Raw genomic sequence first — 21,330 nt, forward strand, 5'->3', positions numbered from 1 at the left:
CAATGGGGGCTGCTGGAAGCGGCGCAGGCCGAGGGAGGTACTGGCCACTGCTTCCAGCAGCTCCCATTGGCCTGGAGCAGCGAACCGCGGCCACTAGGAGTCGCGATCGGCCGAACCCGCCGACGCGATAGGTAAACAAATCGGCCCGGCCCGCCAGGCGCTTTCCCTGCACAAGCGGTGGAACAAGTTTGGGAACCACTGGGCTAGGGAATAGAACTGGGTTTCTTTCCCAGCTCTGCCATGGACACTGTTCCAACAAGGGTTTTAGTAAGGTTTGAATTTGTTCAGTAATTAAAGAGCCCTCAGAAGTCAACTTGACTGGATATATTAAATAATTAGTTAATTAGACAGCACATAACAGAAAGAGAGTAGATACCAGAGTCTGTGAGAACCAGCCCTACAACTGGCCACTTTTAGTCCATTTCCAGACTTTGTTGTATTTCATTAATTTTCAACTGCATAATCACTAACTGCTGCTTACTCATTTTTGGATTCCTGTCTACTGCAATTAGGACATTGCTTGCTCAATCGAAACAGTAGGGCTCTGTGTCAAAGGTTATTTTTCTGAACAGTTTTAGCAAATCAGTAACTTCCCATTTTTTAAAAGTTTCTGCAAGGCACGATCGCTGTCTTGTGAGCCAAAGTATCAGTTACACTCAATAGTCACTTCTCCTCAGTTTACCCAACTATAAAATGGGGATATTTATCCACCCTATAAAGATTTATGAGGCTTAATTAACTTCTATTAAATGCTCCTTGACTGCACTTAGAAAATACAGAATATTCTTAGTAAATGGTTAACTGAGGCAGTAACAGCTTCACTTTGAAACTCACTCACTAATGTCCAAGTGGACAGGACATGCACAGAACTAATAACATGAATGTTCCTCTGAGTTGACAGGCCTCAAGTTTTACTTATTCTTTGCCCTCTATTAGATGGTGTGTTTGAGGCAAAGCTATAGCTATGCCAGGACGGCACTTGCATGATCTACCCTTGAGTTGTTCATACAATATGTCTGACAAGTCCATGCATGTAGTTCTTTATGCACACCCACTCGCAAGAATCACAGCGTTGATGTTTTCTAGTGCCCTGCGTATAACTGGCAATCAGAAGTACCCCCATGAAAGTCTGTATAAGCATATTCACGACCTCTGGCAGCCCTAAAGAGTTCACTATTAGGACTTATCTACAGACAGAAGTTGTACTCATTTAACTGAAGTGGTTGAGTACCAGCCTTTAGTTCAATTAGTGCAACTTCTGTGTGTAGGCACACCCTTAGAGTCATTATTCCAAAGGAGTATCATTGCATTTCTGTCATGCTCAGTGTTAGTCATGGGCCCTGTTTATCTTGGTTCACACTCTGTTCTGTTCTAACCTGTAGGGTTTTGTAGTGCAGGTTAGAAAAGGAAAACAACTCAGAGCAGGAAGACCTTGGGGTGATTAAACCAGCAACATCTGCTTGCTCAGCACCTAGAATGCCTTTAAATTCTATGACTCCATGACACTCAAGAAAATCAAACAGGCCTAGAAGTTGGGAGATGGAAACATGCCAAGATCCGGGGAGCATGAGAACAGAGTATGAACAGCTCAGAAAGTGGTAGATAGTAGTTGGAGGAAATGTATTGTAGATTACAACTGCTAACTCAGCATATGGGATGCCTTCAGCCAGGTTTCTATCCTACTTCATCCTGAGATCTAGGTTCCCTTCCTCATTCCCTACCCCAAACAGGGTATTTTTATATGACTGATCTCCTCTAAGGAGGAAACTGGTAGCTGTAAATTTCTGAACACACCAGCGGCTAAAACCTTCAAAGTTTCCCCACTTCCTGAAGAGATAGGGTGCTGTTGAAATAGAGAAAACAAGCAGCCAAAGACAGACCACCTGACAAAACTACACAAAGGCCGCTGAATAATCATATTTACAATAAGTATCAGGGGGTAGCCGTGTTAGTCTGTATCCACAAAACCAACAAGGAGTCCAGTGGCACCTTAAAGACTAACAGATTTATCTGAGCATAAGCTTTCGTGGGTAAAAACCCCACTTCTTCAGATGCATCTGAAGAAGTGGGGTTTTTACGCACAAAAGCTTATGCTCAAATAAATCACATAATTACGATAACATTTTGATTTTCTATAAGACCTTATTCTCAGATGATCCCAAGGTATTTTACACACAGGAATCATTGTTCACAAGTCTTATTCCTGACTCATGTGGGGGAAAGGAGGCACAGGGAAGTTAAGTCACACAGCCACATCAGTGGCAGAGCAGGATAGGAACCCAGAAACTGTGACTCCCAACTGAGTGTCAGGCTATTGGACAGTGCTATTCTCCCGGCTCTTTGCATGCCCAAGATATTCAGGGATATATGAAAGTTCAGCAGAAGTGTCTCTGTCCAGCCCCCAGCAAACGGGACAGGATTAGCCCCTTCAGAAGAGGGTACACTTTGCACTTTCCCAGAACCTCCTCCTAAACACATGGGAAGAGAGAGCTATTGGGGGACTGGAGGAGGGGGGGAGTTGGATAAATAACTCCTTTAAGGGAAGAATGAAATGCTGTCATTCTCCATGACAAGGGACCCCTAACTCCCTTGCTCCCTTTTCCCCTGGCTTCCTCTGCTTGGCCCCCTACCAGACTCTGTCTCCACTCTAAGCTCTCTCTGCCCTCTTCTTTCCTTTCCTCTGACCTTATGCCCGTCCCATGCTGCCCCCCTGCCCAGCTCCCTGACCCCTCGCCCGAGCCTCCCGCCTCGCCTCATTCCTGCTTTCGATTTAGTCCCTTTCCAGTGCCCTGAAACTGCCCCTGCCCCCCACTGCTCTGCCCCCCAACTGCCCCTGCAGCGCACCCCACTGCTCTGCCCCCCAACTGCCCCTGCAGCGCACCCCCAACTCACCTGCACCCCACTGCTCTGCCCCCCAACTGCCCCTGCCCCATTGCCCCTGCAGCGCACCCCCCAGCTGCCCCATCAGCTCCCCTTGCTCTGCACCCCAGCTCCCCGCAGCCCTCACCGTGCAGGGAGCCTCATGGATCGGGGCGGCCCGGGGCGCTCTCGGTCCCTCCCGGCTCCGGCGGCTCGTCGCCCCGTGCAGCCCGCACCGGCCCCAGGATACAGTGTAGCCGATGACAGGTGCGTCACGTCCGCCCGTCCCGGGAACCCGCCCCTAGCTGCGCCGCGCCGGCCGGCCCCACGCTGCAGGGCCGGGGGCTCCGGGAGGGATCCTGGGGGCCCCGCTCCCCTGCAGCGCCCCCGGGGCTGGCTCTAGGACCCACGTGGTCCGCGTGTATCGCCCGCGGGCTTCGTTCTCGGGCGGCTGGGCGGGGCTCGCGCTGGGGGCTCGCGGGGGCTTCTCTGGTGTCTGCTGCCCCTGCCCCTGTTGGGTGGCCAGGGGCTGGGTGGGACCGGCTCCGGTGAGCTCTGGGGGGCACCCCTGGGAGTGACCGTGCAGCACCCTGGGGGGCTCCCCGGGCCCCTTGTAAGCCCTCGGCCCGGGCGCTCTCCACCCAGGGTGGCCACTTTTGGTGGCTCTGTTCATCCCTAGTTAAAGGTTAATCTTTGGTTCCTGGAGACTCCAGGCCAATCCCAGGGGTTGGGAACCCCGGGGCATGGCAGGGCTGTGTCTCCGCTCTCCAGCCCTGCACCCAGGTCACTTTCACTCCCAGCATCTCCCTGGGGCTGGGTACCGGCCCCTCCCGGGCACAGGGGCCGGTCTGACAACAGCTCTCCCCCTAGGCCCTGCAGCTAGAGCCAGGGGCCCGCAGGCGAGGGTGTGACCCCCGCCCAGCACCGATCAGTCACCGCGGGGGGGTGTCAGTCTGGGGACTGGTCTGGGCGTGTCCCATTGTCTTTTGACAAGACCTGATTCCCTGCTCGGGCTTGTGCTGCCCCTGTCCTGGGAGCCCCGGGCAGGTTGCCGTGATCAGCCCTGGATGTGGCCGGGTTTGCTGGAAATCCCATGCTTGCAATGGCGGGATTTCTGTAGAGCTCCTCCCGGGGCGAGCTCTCTAGGGTTTCTATCGGGTCGCTGTCAATAGCGCCCGGTGACAGGCCCCGTGTCCGCCGGGGCCGGACCTCCGGCCGCAGGGGGCGCTCTCGGGAGCGGAGCCAGCTCCGGCCGGCGGGGGCGCCGCCTCTTCGCCCCGCTCGCTCCGCCGGCTCCTCGGCGAGCGGCCCAGGAAGTGTCCGGCGAGGGGGCGCTGCTAGGCCTGGCTCCGGCCGCAGGTGGGTGCGCGGCCCCGGCCCGGCCTCCGCGCCGGGGGGGTCCCGTCCCCTTCGGCCCCCCTTCTCCCCCCACCGCCCTGGGGGGGTCCCCTTCCCCCCGGCCCCCCTTCTCCCCCCACCGCCCTGGGGGGGTCCCGTCCCCTCCGGCCCCCCTTCTCCCCCCACCGCCCTGGGGGGGTCCCGTCCCCTCCGGCCCCCCTTCTCCCCCCACCGCCCTGGGGGGGTCCCCTTCCCCCCGGCCCCCTTCTCCCCCTCCGCCCTGGGGGGGTCCCCTTCCCCCCGGCCCCCCTTCTCCCCCTCCGCCCTGGGGGGGTCCCGTCCCCTCCGGCCTCCCTTCTCCCCCCACCGCCCGGGGGGGGTCCCCGCCCTTCGGCCTCCCTTCTCCCCCCACCGCCCGGGGGGGGTCCCCGCCCTTCGGCCTCCCTTCTCCCCCCACCGCCCGGGGGGGGTCCCCTCCCCCCCGGCCCCCCTTCTCCCTCCCGCCCTGGGGGTCCCCTCTCCCCGCCCCAGTGGGGGGTGTCTGAGCAAGCTCCCCATCTTCTGCCCCAAGAGCCCCCCTGGCGCCTGCCTGAGAAGCCCCCGGCCCCACCCCCACGGCAGTGGCTGCTCCCCCCTTCCCTGGGCCGCTCAGGGTGCGTTCACTGAGCTCCGCCTCCTCACACCTTCTGTTTCTCACCTGGCTGCATTGCAACACCTCTTTCCTCTCTCGGCCAGCCTCGGGTGGGACTCAGCCTGCCCCTTGAGGGAAAAGGCCTTGCTGTGCGTCTACACCAAGCAGCAGGCTGAGGTTAGTTCATGCCCCCGGACCCATTTTTCTGGTGTAGACGAGCTCCTAAAGCTGTGAACGCTGTGTATGAAATCCATGTGTTCCTCCCCGTGCAAATATATAGACTTGCTCGTCAAATATCCACTGAAGAATTTCAGCTGGTCTCAGACTGTAAAGTGGTTCAGTCACACTGCAGAAAGAACAGGAGGACTTGTGGCACCTTAGAGACTAACAAATTTATTAGATCATAAGCATTGGATGAAGTGAGCTGTAGCTCACGAAAGCTTGTGCTCTAATAAATTTGTTAGTCTCTAAGGTGCTACAAGTCCTCCTTTTCTTTTTGCGGATACAGACTAACACGGCTGCTACTCTGAAATGAATCACGCTGGATAGTCCTGTATTGTGTATATTGCATGTTTGCAAGGGTACCATGGGACAGCCCCACGGGTCGAGTATTTGGTGAAAAGGGATACTGGTATCATGCTTCATCAGCAGTTACTTGTTTCCTCTTTCATAGTTTGTGTGAGGTTGTCACTGAGACCCTATTGATTTCTTTAATATTAGAAGATGGTACAGCTGTCATTTTAGTGATTTTATCTTTACTCATCTGTTAACTGATGTCTGGTAATAATGAGCCACAATGTCTGTAGATGCCATATACAGATGTATCCACTTTAATGGTTCCCAGAGATTCTGTTTTAAACAGGTTTGTCTTTGTTGTAATGTCCTGTACTTTTAAAGTTATAAATAAATAGGAAATGTATCTCTCTTTAATGCTTCATGTTTCCCATCTGTAAAACGCTGATAGCGATACGTTCTTTTTTTCAACCCTTTATCTTGTCTGTGTCAACTGTAAACTCTTTGCAGTGGGGATTCTTATGACACGTTCATACAGTCCTTAGCACAAGGGGGCCCTCATATTGCCAGGGACCTCTATGGGTTTCTGTAATACTAATGATGATTTTTAACTGCAGTGAAAGGACTATGGCATCAGAGCAAACCAAGGATGAGGTGCCAGTTCCTGAGAAATCCACTGCTGGCCAGCTGGCCCCGCGAGAATCAGACCCATACAAAGAACTTGACAGTTTGCCTGTGAGGTAGGGTGTAGGGGTGTGTGTGTGTGTGTGTGTCAGGTCACTCGCTGATGGTTTGTGCACAAAATCAATCAAATGGTTCCTTTTAATGGCCTCTTACTTCTGCAAAAGCAGCACTGACCTTAGTGGCAGAAGTCCAATGTGTTGTTAACTTATTGAACTAGTTTGTTGTGAGACAGCATATGGAGGGCATAGACAGTGGGGGAAAACTGAAGACCATTTCTCTACTAGTCCTCTTCTCCCTACAGCCCAGTGATGGGTATGGTGTGAAAGTTTCTAAAATCCCTACCAGCAAAGAGAATGGAACCAATTAAAGAGTGTACGATAAACAGAGCAAATGTGGGAGTGTGGCCTAATGGTAACTTGGGTCTCCTTGGTCTGAGATTTTGGCTCTGCCACAGACTTGCCGTGTGGGCTTGGATAAGTTGCTTCTCCTCTATCTCAGTTTCCCCATCTGTAATATGAGAACATTGAACTACCGCACAGGTTGATTGTGGGATATACTTTTTAAAGCACTTATTTAGAGACTTGGGTGAAAGATGCAATCGGAATGCAAAGTATGGATTAGTATCTGTTTCTTTTGAATAGCATAAGTGACCTTTCTATACAAGAAAATGAGAATGATCCCCTATCATTGGAAGCTGCCGATCATAACCAACCAATAACAAGTGAGAGTACAGGAGATGCTCATTCAGGAGGAGCAGAAAGTGATCCTGGGATATTGCTGACTGATGCATCACTGCTGGCTGCAGAGAACAAAGGAGAAGAACCTATGCCCAGAGCGGTAGGACACTCTGGTGCTGTTTCCAGAGAGACGCAGGCGCGTTCCTCAAATGAAGAGCTTTATCAGTCTGGTTCAGAGGGTTCAGACAGTGCGGTGGAAGAAGAAAGAACCTTGCTGACTGGGGAAAATCTGCAAACAGTTTCTCTGCACTTCCAGGTTGATGTCCATGCAGAACAGCAATATGCTACCAATAATTGCTCTGAAGGTGAACTGGAAGCTTCACGCTTGCAGCAGGCCAGAGGGGATGGAGGTCTGGAGCTGGATAGTAAACCCCTGGAGGTGCCACCAAATGGGGAGAATGGGATTGAAAACAGCAGAGTTGCACAGGACTTAGATCAGAAAGCTTCATCCCAGAAGCCCTCTCAGAACATTGCAGTGCAGGTCAGGTACCAGTTTCCTTATGTTCATGAAGCTTGAGTTTTCTCTAGCTTGGGTTTTTTGAAGGGGGGGGCGGGGGGCAGTGTTTGGGGGGTGGAAGACAGAAGCACTGATTCCCAGCTGAGAGCCTGCTGTGTGCACCAGGCAAGCTCTTCTGGTTTTCTGGTTGTTTTGTTTGTTTCAGGCAAGTAAATGCTTAATAGCTCCATAGGGCCTTTTAATCCACCAATCCACAGTATGTGATGTGGCAGAGGATCCTGCTGGAACTCTTCCTAGAGACAGGATCCCTTTTAAAATCCAGTAATCTTCTTAGGTTTGGAACAATCCTTGTTATCCTTTGCCAATATGTTCATGCGATATATGCCTCTTGTAGCAGGAAGAATTAAAGCTTCTGTGTCTATTCTGAATGGTTTCTGATTTCCCTGGTTTGTAGAGGTCATTTTCTAGGCTCCCTGGAAGGGCTCTTTCCTTGGTAGGGTGTTGCAGATGTCAGCTATTTTGTAGGAGGGAAGGATGTGAGAATGGCAGATAGCATAGTAATGAGTGAAATGGACTGCAGGCATTCCCGATACAAAGCAGTACATACCTCTGTACCTCGTAAAATCAGTTACAGTATGTGCGTATTGTGTTTTATAAACAAAAAAGAGGGTGGGGGAATTATGAGCACCAACTGACGTGAGCACTGAGTCTGATCCCAGTCATGCTGCCCGGTTGTCTAATGTTTCTTCAAGGCTGATGAATGAAATGGTGTCAGGGCTGGCTCAGGAGACAACTAAAAGTTCCTTTAAAAGTAGGAACTGTTTGTGCATGAAACTATTGCTTGCACCTCCAAAGAGCTCTAACATAAGTAATCATTTCTATCTTTGCAGACTGACTTCAAGACTGCTGATATGGAGGTGAACACAGATCAAGATATTGAAAAGAACTTGGTGAGTACAGTACTAAAGAACAGCCAGTCTTGTGATTAGAACAGGGGACTACTTCTCAAATTCCTGGGTTCCGATCACAGATCTTTTACTAACTCTGTCACTGGGCAAGTTACTCAGACCTGAGGAGGCCTCCATTCTCTGTTATCAGGGTTTCCAACTCAGTGAAGTCAGTGGGAACTCAGGATCCCAACAGGACCACTGAAAATGAGGCCCTAAATACTCTGTTTACTTACAGGTAAAATGACATTGGGTGTGTCTATACTGCAGTGTAGCTCCGGATTCAGGCTCAAGCCTAGCCCCCTTCTGTCTATGCACAAATCATGCTAACTCAGGGTCCTGGGACCCCATAAGGTGGTAGGTCTAAGCCAGGACCCAGGGTTCAAGCCCTGTTGTTTTTCTTACAGTATGATACCTTGGACCTACCTTTATTTCACTTTGGCCACAAGGCTGTTGAAATACCACTGACTTATTTCTTTCCAAATCTCTCTCACCCTTGCTCTTTTTGAGCTCCTTTGCTCCCAAAGAGTTTGACAAAACCTTCGTGAATTGTCGTAGCACTCGTGTTAGGTTGGGAAACGTTAATATCATATAAAGAACAGGAGGACTTGTGGCACCTTAGAGACTAACAAATTTATTGGAGCATAAGCTTTCGTGAGCTACAGCTCACTTCATCGGATTCATCATCACTTTGTACTGCATGACAGGTCTGTCTGTATCATTCTCTTTGATGCAGTAGGTGAGAGGAAACATTTACCTACACTTTTGTCCATTACAGGGCAAGATGATGTCTGAGAGGGCTTTGTTGAAGGAACGTTACCAGGAAGTGCTAGACAAACAGAGGCAGGTGGAGAATCAACTCCAGGTGCAGCTCAAGCAGCTCCAGCAACGTCGGGAAGAAGAGATGAAGAATCACCAGGTATCAGATGAAGCACTTTTTCTCTCAACATCCAGCCTGCCCAGCACCGTTCACAATTGTACTGCTAAACTGGGGTAATCCAGTGCTATGCTGCAGAGCACAAAATGCTGCTTGGAGAGGTCAGGCAGGGATTTCTCTTATGGGGAACATAGCACAACTTGCCAAGTGAAAAGAAAAGGAGTACTTGTGGCACCTTAGAGACTAACCAATTTATTTGAGCATGAGCTTTTGTGAGCTACAGCTCACTTCATCGGATGAAGTGAGCTGTAGCTCACAAAAGCTCATGCTCAAATAAATTGGTTAGTCTCTAAGGTGCCACAAGTACTCCTTTTCTTTTTGCGAATACAGACTAACACGGCTGTTACTCTGAAACTTGCCAAGTGTGTGGGGATTCTTCTAAGCATCAGATATTGGTCACGGCGAGAGTCAGGGCTAAGGACTTGTTTAGATGTCGACTTTTCCAAATCTTTAATCATGTGACTACATCTAAATAAACAGCATCTCGTGGTCAGGTCCCTTCCCGTTCATGATCTCCTAACATCCCCATGACAACAACAGCAATAGCACTAGGGAAGTATTTCATGTATGAATCACAGGAGCTGGGAACAAGGAGAGTTAGCACTGTGTGACCAGTGTGGCCCGCAGCTTGAGAGCCATTGGATTAGACCAGTGGTTCTCAGCCTCTTCTTCCATACTGCGACCCCTTGTCAGAACAGAAAAAAGCTTCAGCACATCCTCTCAACTAGATTTAAAGAAAGGGAGGAAGGTTATTAACCCCTGACACCTGTTTGTGAACCCCCTACTCCTCCCTGCACGAAAACCTGTGACGTAGACCACTCATCTGTCTTGTACAGCAGATTCTAGTTTCCTGTTCATAATTCTCAGCCCATTGCCTCGCTTAACTAATGTTCTAACATTAATCTTTTAAAACCCTTTTGTGGCACATTTAATTGTGGGAATAATTACTTGTACCAAGTTCAGAATTAAAAAAAACAATCTTGTGGTGAGCTTACGTTCTTTATTTGCTTGGTGGTGGCTATACTCTAGGAGATCCTGAAGGCCATTCAGGATGTGACGATCAAACGAGAAGAGACCAAGAAGAAGATGGAGAAAGAGAAGAAAGAATTCTTGCAAAAGGAGCAGGATCTGAAAGCCGAAATTGAGAAGCTCTGTGAGAAAGGCAGAAGGTATTCCTGTGGGAGACCAAGTGTTTATTGAAATAAAACAGTGTGTGATTAAACACTAGGGCCCCCTCTGGTTAGTTTGATGCACTAGATGGAGACCGCACCACCACCATGCGACCTTTCTGAACTGTCAAAAGTATCTCTAGCAGCATGTATTTTAATATATTAGGGGAGGTCTGTTCAGGTTTTAAGCAACTCTGTCTGTAGTAGATCTAAGTATACAGAGGCTCCCCAAAATGAATGTATTTTCCAAGAGACAATGTCAAGGTTGTTGGCTGTAAATGCTGACTGATCTTGACAAAGGAGACATACAGCTGAAGCCCTGAGTAGTTGGGGTCACTCAGTCCTTTGGTGCTTTGCCATCTTGGTGTTGTGGCCCAATTTCAGTTTGATTGATGACTCCCTGTCTACCCAGAGTTACCCCTGTGGATGGTTTGCTGCATAGATGGGTGCCCTATGGACAGCTAACAGTTTTGGGTGGCTGAGTTGTTCCTTGCTGCTCACCCTGAGCTGCTGTGGAGGGTTGAGTTGGGATGCACTGTAAAACAGCTGCTGTTCTTCTCTAGGGCCAGATGCTGCTTGCCTTTCTCATGCAAATTGCCTCACTGGTTCCAATGGGACTGTTACATGGATAAAGTGAGCAGAATTTGGCTTGTACTTTGTAAAGTACTTTGGGTTCCTTTTGGGAGAAGGGAGGGGATGATCTTACACTTTGGGAGAGAGTTTATCATCAACTGTCCCATGCTGTAGGTCTTATTTTGAAGAGCACAGCCATTGCATTTTTCTAAACAGTCCTTCTAAAACTACCTTCTTAATAATAATAATAATCCAAGTACCAAATCCACTTCCTGTGTGTCCCTCTGCAAATAAACCGGTCCTTGGACAATGGCTTTCTTTGCACAATTTCATGATATAGCGAAGATTATGCTCCCCTGAAAGCATCACTGGAATCCTTACAAAAATACTGATGTGGTTGATTTCTCAATGTAGATCACTGTATGGAGCTCCTGATTTTGATGTGCTTTTAGTTCTGAGCCCTGTAGCAGTGATAAGTGAAAGGCTCCACACCTGCAGTAAGTGACTTGGTCTGTCCTTTCTCCCTTTTGCAGGTTACTGAAAGAACAGGAGGAGAAGGAAAATAAAATTGTTTCTCTAATCGCAGAGCAGTCTGATGAAAAGTAGGACTCTGTTTTTATAAAATCAGTTCTGTGGAGTGCTCTCCTTCCATTCCCTTCCCCTTAATTCATTGGAAACATTAAATCACACGCACTAGCTCAAAGTGAGACTTGCTTCACCTTTTTCTCTGTGGGTGAATGTGATGCTCCAGGTGAGAGGCTGATAATGCGGGCTAGAGGCACGTGGGATAGTGTGCGTGCTTTTTGTCTCCTCCCCAGCTCTGCCAATGCCCATCAGTCCTTACCTGTGTTATGCACAGGCTTCTCATGAGCAGAGACTGCCAAGTGCTTCACTGGTGTGGATGAGAATTAGGCCATACAGAATGACTTTGTCACCTCTACCTGTAACTGAACTTGTGCTTGCAGAGGTCAAACTAGTCCAAGGTATCCCATATACTTTTGCCCTAATGCTGTTTTTAACTTTGGAGTATTTATGTTCTGAGTAGAGACAAGTTCGAGCTTCAGAGTTCTGATACAGAGCCAAACTTGGGTGCTCAGATAATAGTAATGGGCAGTAATATAAGACCCTAAAGATAGAACTTCTTCAGAGTTTGGGCTGTTTGGATCAGGGGTTTTGATTCATCTGGAAGGGACCTCAAGAGGCCATCTAGTCCAGCTTCCTGCACTGAGGCAGGACCAGTAAACCTAGACCTCCCCTGACGGGTGTTTGTCCAGCCTGTTCTTAAAAACCTCCAATCACGGGAATTCCACAACCTCCATTGAAAGCACCTTCTAGAGCTTAACTATCCTTATAGTTAGAAAGTTTTTCCTAATCTAACCTAAATCTCCCTTTCTGCAGATTAAGCCCATTACTTCTTGTCTTCCCTTCAGTGGACATGGAGAGCCACTGATCCCTGCCCCCTTTAGAACAGCCCTTAGTGTGTTGGAAGACTGTTCCCAGGTCCCCCTCAGTCGTCTTTTCTTATGACGAAACATGCCCCCTTTTTTTAACCTTTCCTCATTGGTCAAGTTTTCTAAGACTTTTATCATTGTTGTTGCTCTCCTCTGGACTTTCTCCAGCTTATCCACTTCTTTCTTGAAGTGCGGCACCCAGAACTAGAGACAGTTCTGCAGTTGAGGCCTCACCAGTGCTGAGTAAAGCGGGACAATTACCTCCTATGTCTTTCATACGACAGTCCTGTTAATACACCGCAGAATGATATTTGCCTTTTTCACAACTGCAGGTTTTTGCTGACTTATATTCAATTTGTGATCCAGTGGAACCCCCACATCATTTTCAGGTCTCTTTCTAGTTCAGACTGTTTTTTTTTTTTTCTGCCAAACTTGGACACAATCTTGGCAAGGAGTAACCTTCAGCATATTTAGGCACCCCTCCTTCCCCCCCCTCCCCCCACACACACACAAAGAGAAGGAGAATGGACCGTTCATTACTACCATCTTTGAACCCCGTCTTAGAAGGTGAAAGTTTGCAGGGATCTCCATGGCTGATTCAGTGGTGCCCATTTCAGAGTAAGATGTTCAGTGTCCTGCTCTGAAATGACTGGTCACTAGTATACACTGAGCCAGCTTGGTCTTGAGATCTACGGCCTCTACATGTCTGGTGAAGGTCATTGCTGCCATAGTCTGCAAACTGGGTGCACTCCTGGTGCAATCCAAGGAATGTACTGCAGCTTACCCAACATTTTGGCGGCTCTGTGGTCCCAGGTTGCCAGTCAGCATGTCACACTAGTGCCTAAACAGACGTGTTCTGCTTTTGCTTCTAGGGAGGTATGGGAGATGGAACTAGATAAGCTGAAGAACCAGCACAATGAGATCAATAGGAACATCCTGGAGGAAACAGAAAGGGCTTGGAAAGCAGAGGTTGGTCTAAGCCGCATGGTTGCAAGTCATGGATTGATGCAGAACAGTGCACAGTCCAGTAGTTGTCAACTGATTTACCATTGTGGGCCACATCCACACAATAGACGAACTACCTGTATGGCCCTGAGAAGTCACATGGGTCGCAGCTGTGCGCTGACTGGGCCACAAGCGGGCCGTGGATTGAGAACCACTGGCCTAGAGTTAATAATCATGGCAGGCTGGGAATGGCACGGTGTGTGTCTTCCCTGCAGAATGGGTGAAAGGAACAGTGGAGTGTCAGGCTCTTTGGATGGGTCTTGCTCTTCACAGGGGGCAAGAGAAATTACTGCACTGTGATCTGCTGATGAATGTTTGTCAGGATTGGGGCCCCGTCGTGCTAAGCACTGTGCAAAGTGACAAGCTCAGCCTAGGAGGATGAGCAACATGGCCTGCGGGAGATAATCAATTACATGAGCTCGATGTGTGTGATCTCTCTCTCCATTAGATATTATCCTTGGAGAGCCGGAAGGAGCTGCTGGTTCTGAAACTAGAAGAAGCCGAAAAAGAGGCGGAGCTACACCTCACCTACCTCAGGTGAGTTCTGTATAGGCCAATAGGGAGCGAGGTAACCCCGTTTGCATCTATTCATCCCCTCCTAAAACCCCAACTAGTCTGTGTTTGAGTGTGAGAGACTTTGTTACAACCAAGTTAAGGTTTCCTGCCCTGAGGTCCTCAAAACACTGGATGGTGGAGTTCCAGTTTTCCATGTTTTTTCCTTAATCTTTAGCTACTCCATATTCTTTCTTCTTGTCCGCTGAGCCTCTGTCATGCACCAAATCTGTTGAGGTTTGTGTGCTGTAGTTTTCTTCACCCGAATCCAGGAGATGCACATCTTGTGCCCTAACTCCCACACCTGAAGTTCTGCTCTCTTATACAGGGGGAATCTGTGTGGATTGGACCCTCCTTTCCTGGCTTTGAGGAGAAAGTGGGTTAGAGTTGCAATGGAGGGACAGGGGAAGAGGGGCAGGGTTGAGAGAAAAATGATGGGGAGTAACGTGTAAACAGGTGTCTCTGTTCTGCTTGTAGCTGTTCCCGCTTTGCTACCAAACAACATGGGCTCAAACCCTCTTTTCCCTTTTAATTCTTCTTGTCTCTGAGTAGGTCAGCGCCACCCACACTGGAGACCGTACAACCCGAGCAGGAGTGGGAAATGAGGCTGAACAGGATACGAATGACCAAAGAAAGTGTCCGGGTAGGGTCTCTGCTGGGCATCAAGCAACCCCTAAAAATACTTAGGCGGGAGGAATGGGAACATGAACCAAATTTAAGTACTAGATTGGGTTTATTTCTCCCTCTCCCCACGTTCATTGATTCTGCAAGTCTTGTCAGGTGTTCTCAAGCAAGCCCTTAAATAATCATTAGATTAAACTATTCGGGACTCGCACTGTCCCTGTTCTGTATCTCCTACAGCTCCAACCACATTGCCAAAACTTACTGCTTAAACAGGTGATAGGAATAACTGCGTAATTCTGTCAATGAGCATGAAAATGGACATTCCCAAGTGTTAATGACCTTGACAATGCTGTGCCTCAGATGTGGTCTCAAACCATAGAATCATAGGGTTAGAAGGGACCACAAGGGTCATCTAGTCCAATATGCAGGATTTGTTGTGTCTAACCCATTGAAGGCAGATGGCGATCCAGCCTCCTTTTAAAAACCTCCAGTCAAGGAGCCTCCAAAACAGCCATAGGCAGTTTGTTCCATTGTCCTACAGTTCTTACAGCTGGGAAGTGTTTCCTGAGATTCAGTCTAAATCTGTCCTTCTGTAGTTTGAACCCACTGAATTAGGGGACAGCTAAACACAGAGGAAAACTTTCAGGTAAATTCAGAATGCTGCTCTGACAAAGAGAAACTGTGACATAGGGTGTATAGTTAGTTTTTGGGTTCTTGTTGCCTTCATGGCAGGCTGTATACCTAGGACCCCTCTCTGTATTTGACTGTGGCGTTCAATAGCTCTATTGTTAATACACGCTTTCATGTAAATATTCTAACAAAATACATGGAGGCTGTTACAATACACACGTATGATCTTATTTGCAATGAAATCTCTTCCTAACATAGGGTTTTTGAAGATATGTTTGGTCAGCCAGGGTCTTTTTTTTATGTGGGGCTGAAGGTCATTGCCTTGTGCTGTTCTGAAGAAACTTAGCTTCTCTTTGTAATAAAGTCTCAGATTTGGTCTGTGATGTTATTGTGGCAATAACTTTGCCATTTGTTAAAATATATCTGTTCCTCACACGAATAGCTGCACTACTTCCTACAGCAAGGCAGTTATAAAATGATCTGTCTTGTCTAGCCACTCTATGGTGGGCATGCAATCAGTAAGTGAAATAAGTGAGCATTGTAAAAGATAAACTTGATTAGATAGGAAACACTAATTATGGGCGTGTCCAGATGGGTTAGGGCCTAGGAATTAAAACACAAAATGCAAGCAAGACAACTCGGGCAGGGCTGAGGATCTGGCTGATGTCTAACCTCAATAAAATGCCCTTGAATACCTCATCATCACCTCCCCAGGAGGTTTGTAGGCTTGTTTCTCTTTTCTTCCTAAATAACTTTCTGTAGTAAAGCTATTTAGTCCTGGACTTGACTCATCTTGAGTCGTATGTATAGGATTCACTTGAATGGGTGTCTGAGATTGCATTTGAAAGTTTGTACATCATCACTCTTTCTTTTGGTTTGTGAGCCGTACTCTGGGGACATGGTCCTCCACAGAAATGCAGTGACCCCAGATTACCCCTCAGAACTGACTATGGATAGCTACGCCTCAGCTTGCCCTGTGCCAGTATCTGGAAATCCAGTATGTGCACATGGCAGCAGGGGCTGGGGCGAGGCTTTTGCATAAGCAACAATTCCTTTGCCTCCCCCATACGGTCCAGTCCAGCAAAACTGTAGCTGTGTTAGGGTGTGGAATCAGCCTGCGGGTGCTTGCTGTTAGGACCCTTCACCCAGGCAGCCATGGCATGCTGGAGCGAGGGAGACTCTTGGGCTGATAGTGTTTGGTAACATACACCCCTTACGTTTTTTGTTTTGTTTTTTGTTTTTTCATTCTTTCTCTTAGGACCAGTTCAATGCTCACATTCAGCTGGTGAGGAATGGAGCAAAGCTGAGCAGCCTGCCACAGATCCCAACCCCCACCCTGCCACCACCCCCATCAGAAGTGAGTGTCACGCCCCAAATCCTGGCCCAGATGCTCCGTGTGAAGGGTTCCTGGTCACTCATGCACGGGGCTTTTCTAAGGCTAGCAGAGAGCCTCGCTGCTGACCCCAGTAGACAGTTGCCTGTATTGGGCAGACTGGAGGTGCAGGCTGGTCACAAACCCTGGCTTAGGTAGTGGTCTGGCACGTGCACATGTTCATGGTATTAGCCAGTTGGCTGCTCAGAAGTTACAGTGCACCCCTTGTTCCTCTGGTGATAGCATGGCAGCTGCACTCATCGGCCGGCTGGGAGATGAAACTGGGGATCTGTGAGGTGTGGGTTCCTTGCCACTCACCCGCCCTGGTTTTCATGTCTCTGGTCTGGGTGGAAGGAGTTCCTGGCTGGTTTCCCACGAGCCTATTCTAACCGGTATTCTCTTCTCTCTCTCAGACAGAGTTCATGATGCCGGCATTTCAGCCCAATCCATCCCTTACTCCCAGGCTCCCGTTCCCCATTGGGCCGGTCCCGGTTCCCATGGTCATGCCCAGTGCTGATCCTCGGGCGCTCTCCTTCCCACTCCTTAACCCTGTCGTCTCCAGGCCTAATCAGCCCTCACCCCCTCTGCCTGCTTCCCAAGGGAGGAACAGCCCTGTATTGGCATCTCTTGTCAGCACCCACGGCCCTCACATGACATCTGCTGCCTCTATCCCGCCTCCGCCAGGGCTCGGAGGAGTCAAGGGTGCTCACGAGTTTCACAGGCCACAGCCGGTCGATAAGCTGGAAAAGATCCTGGAGAAGCTCTTGGCTCGATTTCCCCAGTGTAACAAGTGAGTGTCCCTGTCTGGGGTGGGGCCCTACATGTGGGGTAGCAACAGAGATGTTAAAAGAGGCTGGACTTGAGTCTCCGAAAATGTGTAGCCAACAGTGCCGTAGGAAAGGCTCCAAGGCGTTTGTCTGGAGCGTGGGAGCAAGCTCTGAGGATGCGGTGCTCGAGCAGTTCCAGGAGTAGGGCCGAGCAGTGCACAGAACGTTCTCCGCCAATAACCTTGGGTCCTCTCGTAGCATCCGTAACTGCTCAGCAGACGTAGCAGTACCTCGCTGTCTGTGCTTCAGCTTTCTGTCTGCATCATGGAGATCCCTCTATTCCTCTGCCTCAGTCAGGGCTTGGGACTGACTCTGCTACCAGTGGGGAAGTGCACTGAAGCCCGTGCATGATGTGTGTTACAGACTTCGCGGTGTTCGCTAAGACCCTTCTGGAAGGGGCTCAGATGCTGTGGTGGGAGGTGCAGTCTGGGACCCAGAGTAAAAGCACGCAGTAGGGTTGCATTGGTGTGTTCTAACAGCAAGGATGGCTGCTGCTGTTTGCCCTCACTGCAGGGCTCTCTGGGTGGACATGGATTTTCTGGGTTCGCTAGCGCCACTAGACTTGCCTCACCCTAAGGTATCCCAGTATTTCCAGTGCAATGAGAGCACGATCCCGGGGTAGGGTGCTAGCTGACACATTCTCCCTGTGTGACCTTGGACGAATCATTTGATCTCTGTGCCTCAGTTCCCCCACCGGTAACATGGGGTGATAGTACTGCCCTGCCTCCCAGGCGTTCCCTGAGGATCAGTGCATGGAAACCGCAGTACTGGTGCCTTGTTGTCCAAGTGCTGCGGCTGTCCTCTGGAGGAGAGCATGGCAAGTAATGGTACCTCTGACTGACCTCAGCGTGTGGTTAGGGAAAGGCCGTGGCAGACTCCAGCCTGTGGCAGCATCTCGGGTCCCTTGCTAGAAGGGGTGCTGGTTGCCACGGTGAAACAGACCTTCCAGCTGACTGGCACCTGGGACCAGAACTTGTGCTTCTGACCCGCTCGCTGTCTCCTCAGGGCCCAGCTGACGAACATACTGCAGCAGATAAAGACAGCGAGGAGAACCATGGCAGGGCTGACCATGGAAGAGCTGAATCAGCTGGTAGCAGCAAAGCTGGCCGAGCATCAGGGTGCAGCAGTGGGTGCCCAGGTGGGTCAGCTGCATGAGTAGTGTCGGGGTCCAAGTGGTGGCGGGAGGGGTTGTATTGAAGGAGGCAGCATTCGGCTCCTGGACAAGGCAGCCCCGTGGCAGTTGGTTGGAGCTCGTCAAAGGAGGGCTGGGCAGGAGTGAACTACAGCATGGGTCTGATCTGTGCTACTGTACAGGGCCATTCCCTAGGAAACAAATGGCATCCACAGAGGCAAAGCCGGAGCTCCCAGCTTTCCATCCTGTGCAAGGAGGCAATAGTCAGAGTCCAACAGGTCCCCTCCCTGCTGGTCTCCATCACCCCCGTAAATACCCTGGGGTGACTTCAACACTCCCTCTAAAACATGCCTAATACCTTTTATCATCTTTGCTAACAGCCACTTGGCCGAATCAGGGCCCCCATGTTTCCTGCTCCTCTGCCCCAGATCAGCGCCCCTATGTTCCTGCCACCGGCTCAGGTGTCTTACCCAGGGACACCATCACATGTAAGATGTTCTTAGTTACCTGGGCGTTCCTGCATGTTCCCCAGCATGGCCTGCAGGGGGCTGGGTGCACCCCTGCAATGTGCCCCACAGGCTGGGCGGCACCCACAGTGCAGGCTCTGGGCTCTCACCTTAGACTGGTGAGACGGGGGAAGGGCTAGGGGCACAGGCACCTCACCATCTGCTGGCCATGAGCACTCAGCGCAAGGGGAAGGAGTGAAACAGCCACCACAGCAGGGCACAGGTGAGGGCCCGAGGGGGCATACCAGAGTGCCTGGGATAGGCAAGCATGCAACACTGGCATGGGGCGGGAGAGAGCCCAATCGCAGTATAAACAAGCGGAGCCCTGAGGGAGACGGTCTGATCAGTGCCACATAGCCGGTACGCTTCCCTGTCCCCAGGGTTTCCCCACTTAAATGTTCAGCCCTGGCAAGGCCCCCCTCCGTACCTTCTTTGTGGGGATGGGGACAGGAGGCACCATGTCTAGCGGGATGTGGACCCTGGGGGATGCAGGACACTTAGAGCTGCGCCTGGTGACCGGGCTTCTGTGACTCTCATTTCTGTGTGCATGCTTGCTGCTGTGACCCAGGCCCCTGCTACCTGTAAACTGTGTCTAATGTGCCAGAAACTCGTGCAGCCCAGTGAGCTCCACCCGATGGCCTGTTCGCACGTGCTCCACAAGGAGGTAAGTGTAGTGCACAGCCCTGGCTTGGGACACCATCCTCCTGCCACTCAGCAGGGGCCAGCTGCTTGGCCAGGAAATGCTCTTCTTACGTGGCTTGTGCGGTTCAGGGTGCTGAGCCTCTCCCTGGGCTGGGGACCCAACATAGCTGGTGGGAAATGCAGAGCAGGGGACAGGAGTCCCCTGGGAAATGAGGCTCCCAAAAGAAAGAATAGTCCTCCCTGCGGCAGGTGAAATCAGTAAGCCAGCCTTTCCATGTCCTCGCGTCGGGCTGGGAGGTTTGCCCTCTTTAGATGGCCATTTCATTGCGGTTTTTAAGAATGCACAGTCATCTGATTCGTGCTCTAAATGCTTCTCTCTTGCCCTCTCTGTGTTTGGAGGGTTAGACCCAAACTGTGTCCCACTCTGGAGTAGGTCACAGCCGAAGGTTCTAGAATAGAGGGTGAATTGCTGAGCTGGCCCCCACTGAGTGTGCATCGCTTTGGGAGCTGTGAATTGTTAACTGGGGGAGGAGAGGCTGATCTTAGTGCCGGTACAGGAGACATCTCAACCATGGTTCACTAGGGTGAAATGCAGGGGGGGCAAAGCCCAGTTGTCTGCCCTTTGTGGCTAAGGAGGAAACAGGAAGCACATAGAGCATGAATGGTTGGTTTTTGTGTTCCTGCCATGTTAAAAAGCTCCCCGCCGTGGACTCGGTCCCCCAGATGCAGAAATCTTAATGATGCAATCTGGAGTAGACCATCCCTTGGAGATAGCGCCCCGAACCAGCAAGATGCTGATAGAATCTCTGTATAACACACCACCTTTGAGTTGGGCTGGTGGCTCCTTATTGACTCTCTCTCTTTTTCAGTGCATCAAATTCTGGGCCCAAACCAACACAAATGACACTTGCCCCTTTTGTCCAAGTCCCAAATGACAGCCACTCAAACAAAGCATCTGTACTGGAGACGTCGCTGTGAATAGGCAGGATCGGTTCTGAGATTTCTACAGTTATATATTTATACAACCATGTATACACATGTACATTTTTATTATATAGGTAATGTGTGTATAGAAAGTCTGTATACATACAAATTCATAAATAAAAGTATGTATATTATGCATAGATTTGATATCGTTCCTCCTTTTCAGATCATGCTTTATAGCCTAGCTGTCTTCGTTGCTTTCGTGTCTGTCTGTCACAAGATGCTGTGGGCCGAGCTGCTCTGCAGTTGTTGGAGCCTGGAAGGAGCCGTGGGAGACGCGGCTGTTCGGTACTGCATTGGGCTGTCTGGGCGCACACCTTGTTGTGGAAGAGCTCTGCATGCCGAGGCTCTTGAGATTAACAGCCCAGTATTCAGTGCTGGCTTCCTGGGGGAAGGCGAAGCTTAGTCTAGTCATTGGAGTGCAGGGCTAGTGCGTGGGAGACCTGGGTTCTCTACGCTGCCCTGCCGGTGATCTTAGACACGTCACTTCTCTGCCTGTTTCTCCACAGGTATCGGCTCTCTTCCTCCTGTGCTTAGCTCCTTGGATGAAAGCACTATCCTGATAGGGGCTGGTACTGGGCCTCCTGAGCTCCAGCCATGATCCCATTTCTCACCTGTCTAGGCCACAGCACTTCCTGCTCCCGTGGGAGAAGGCATGGGCAGCTCACAAAATGGGTTTCCTATGGTCGTGTCACTCCATAGTACCTCCTGCCTTAGGTTAAAACAAGCAAACTACCTGTAGCCCAAGGGACCCCACTGC

The 21,330-nt window shown here is 50.2% G+C and overlaps 2 protein-coding genes across 4 annotated transcripts in view; one reads left to right on the forward strand and one right to left on the reverse strand.

Annotated features, from left to right (window-relative positions):
• Nucleotides 1-3,129, reverse strand: part of PCSK7 (proprotein convertase subtilisin/kexin type 7) — a 55,671-nt gene extending 52,542 nt beyond the window's left edge. The window contains exon 1 of the mRNA XM_074936860.1: nucleotides 3,008-3,129. The gene's annotated coding sequence lies outside the window, so the exon portion shown is untranslated. The remainder of the gene's footprint in view (nucleotides 1-3,007) is intronic.
• Nucleotides 3,130-4,074: 945 nt separating this feature from the next.
• On the forward strand, nucleotides 4,075-20,620 carry RNF214 (ring finger protein 214). 3 transcript variants are annotated; one of them, XM_074936647.1, is made up of 17 exons: nucleotides 4,134-4,218; nucleotides 4,933-5,005; nucleotides 5,959-6,081; nucleotides 6,667-7,243; nucleotides 8,110-8,169; nucleotides 8,945-9,085; nucleotides 10,133-10,272; nucleotides 11,379-11,447; nucleotides 13,169-13,265; nucleotides 13,750-13,838; nucleotides 14,406-14,496; nucleotides 16,366-16,464; nucleotides 16,893-17,269; nucleotides 18,312-18,444; nucleotides 18,819-18,926; nucleotides 19,513-19,608; nucleotides 20,456-20,620. In XM_074936647.1, the coding sequence occupies exons 3-17, from the start codon at nucleotides 5,969-5,971 to the stop codon at nucleotides 20,519-20,521; spliced, it is 2,256 nt and encodes a 751-aa protein (XP_074792748.1). In that variant the 5' UTR covers nucleotides 4,134-4,218; nucleotides 4,933-5,005; nucleotides 5,959-5,968; the 3' UTR covers nucleotides 20,522-20,620. The 3 variants fall into 3 exon arrangements, with proteins under 3 accessions (XP_074792749.1, XP_074792748.1, XP_074792750.1); XM_074936648.1 differs by lacking the exon at nucleotides 4,933-5,005 and having other exon boundaries at nucleotides 4,075-4,218; XM_074936649.1 differs by lacking the exon at nucleotides 18,819-18,926.
• The last annotated feature ends 710 nt before the right edge of the window (nucleotides 20,621-21,330 follow it).

Source organism: Natator depressus, chromosome 22 (genome assembly GCF_965152275.1).
Source record: "Natator depressus isolate rNatDep1 chromosome 22, rNatDep2.hap1, whole genome shotgun sequence".
In the NCBI taxonomy this organism is placed as follows: Eukaryota; Metazoa; Chordata; order Testudines; family Cheloniidae; genus Natator; species Natator depressus.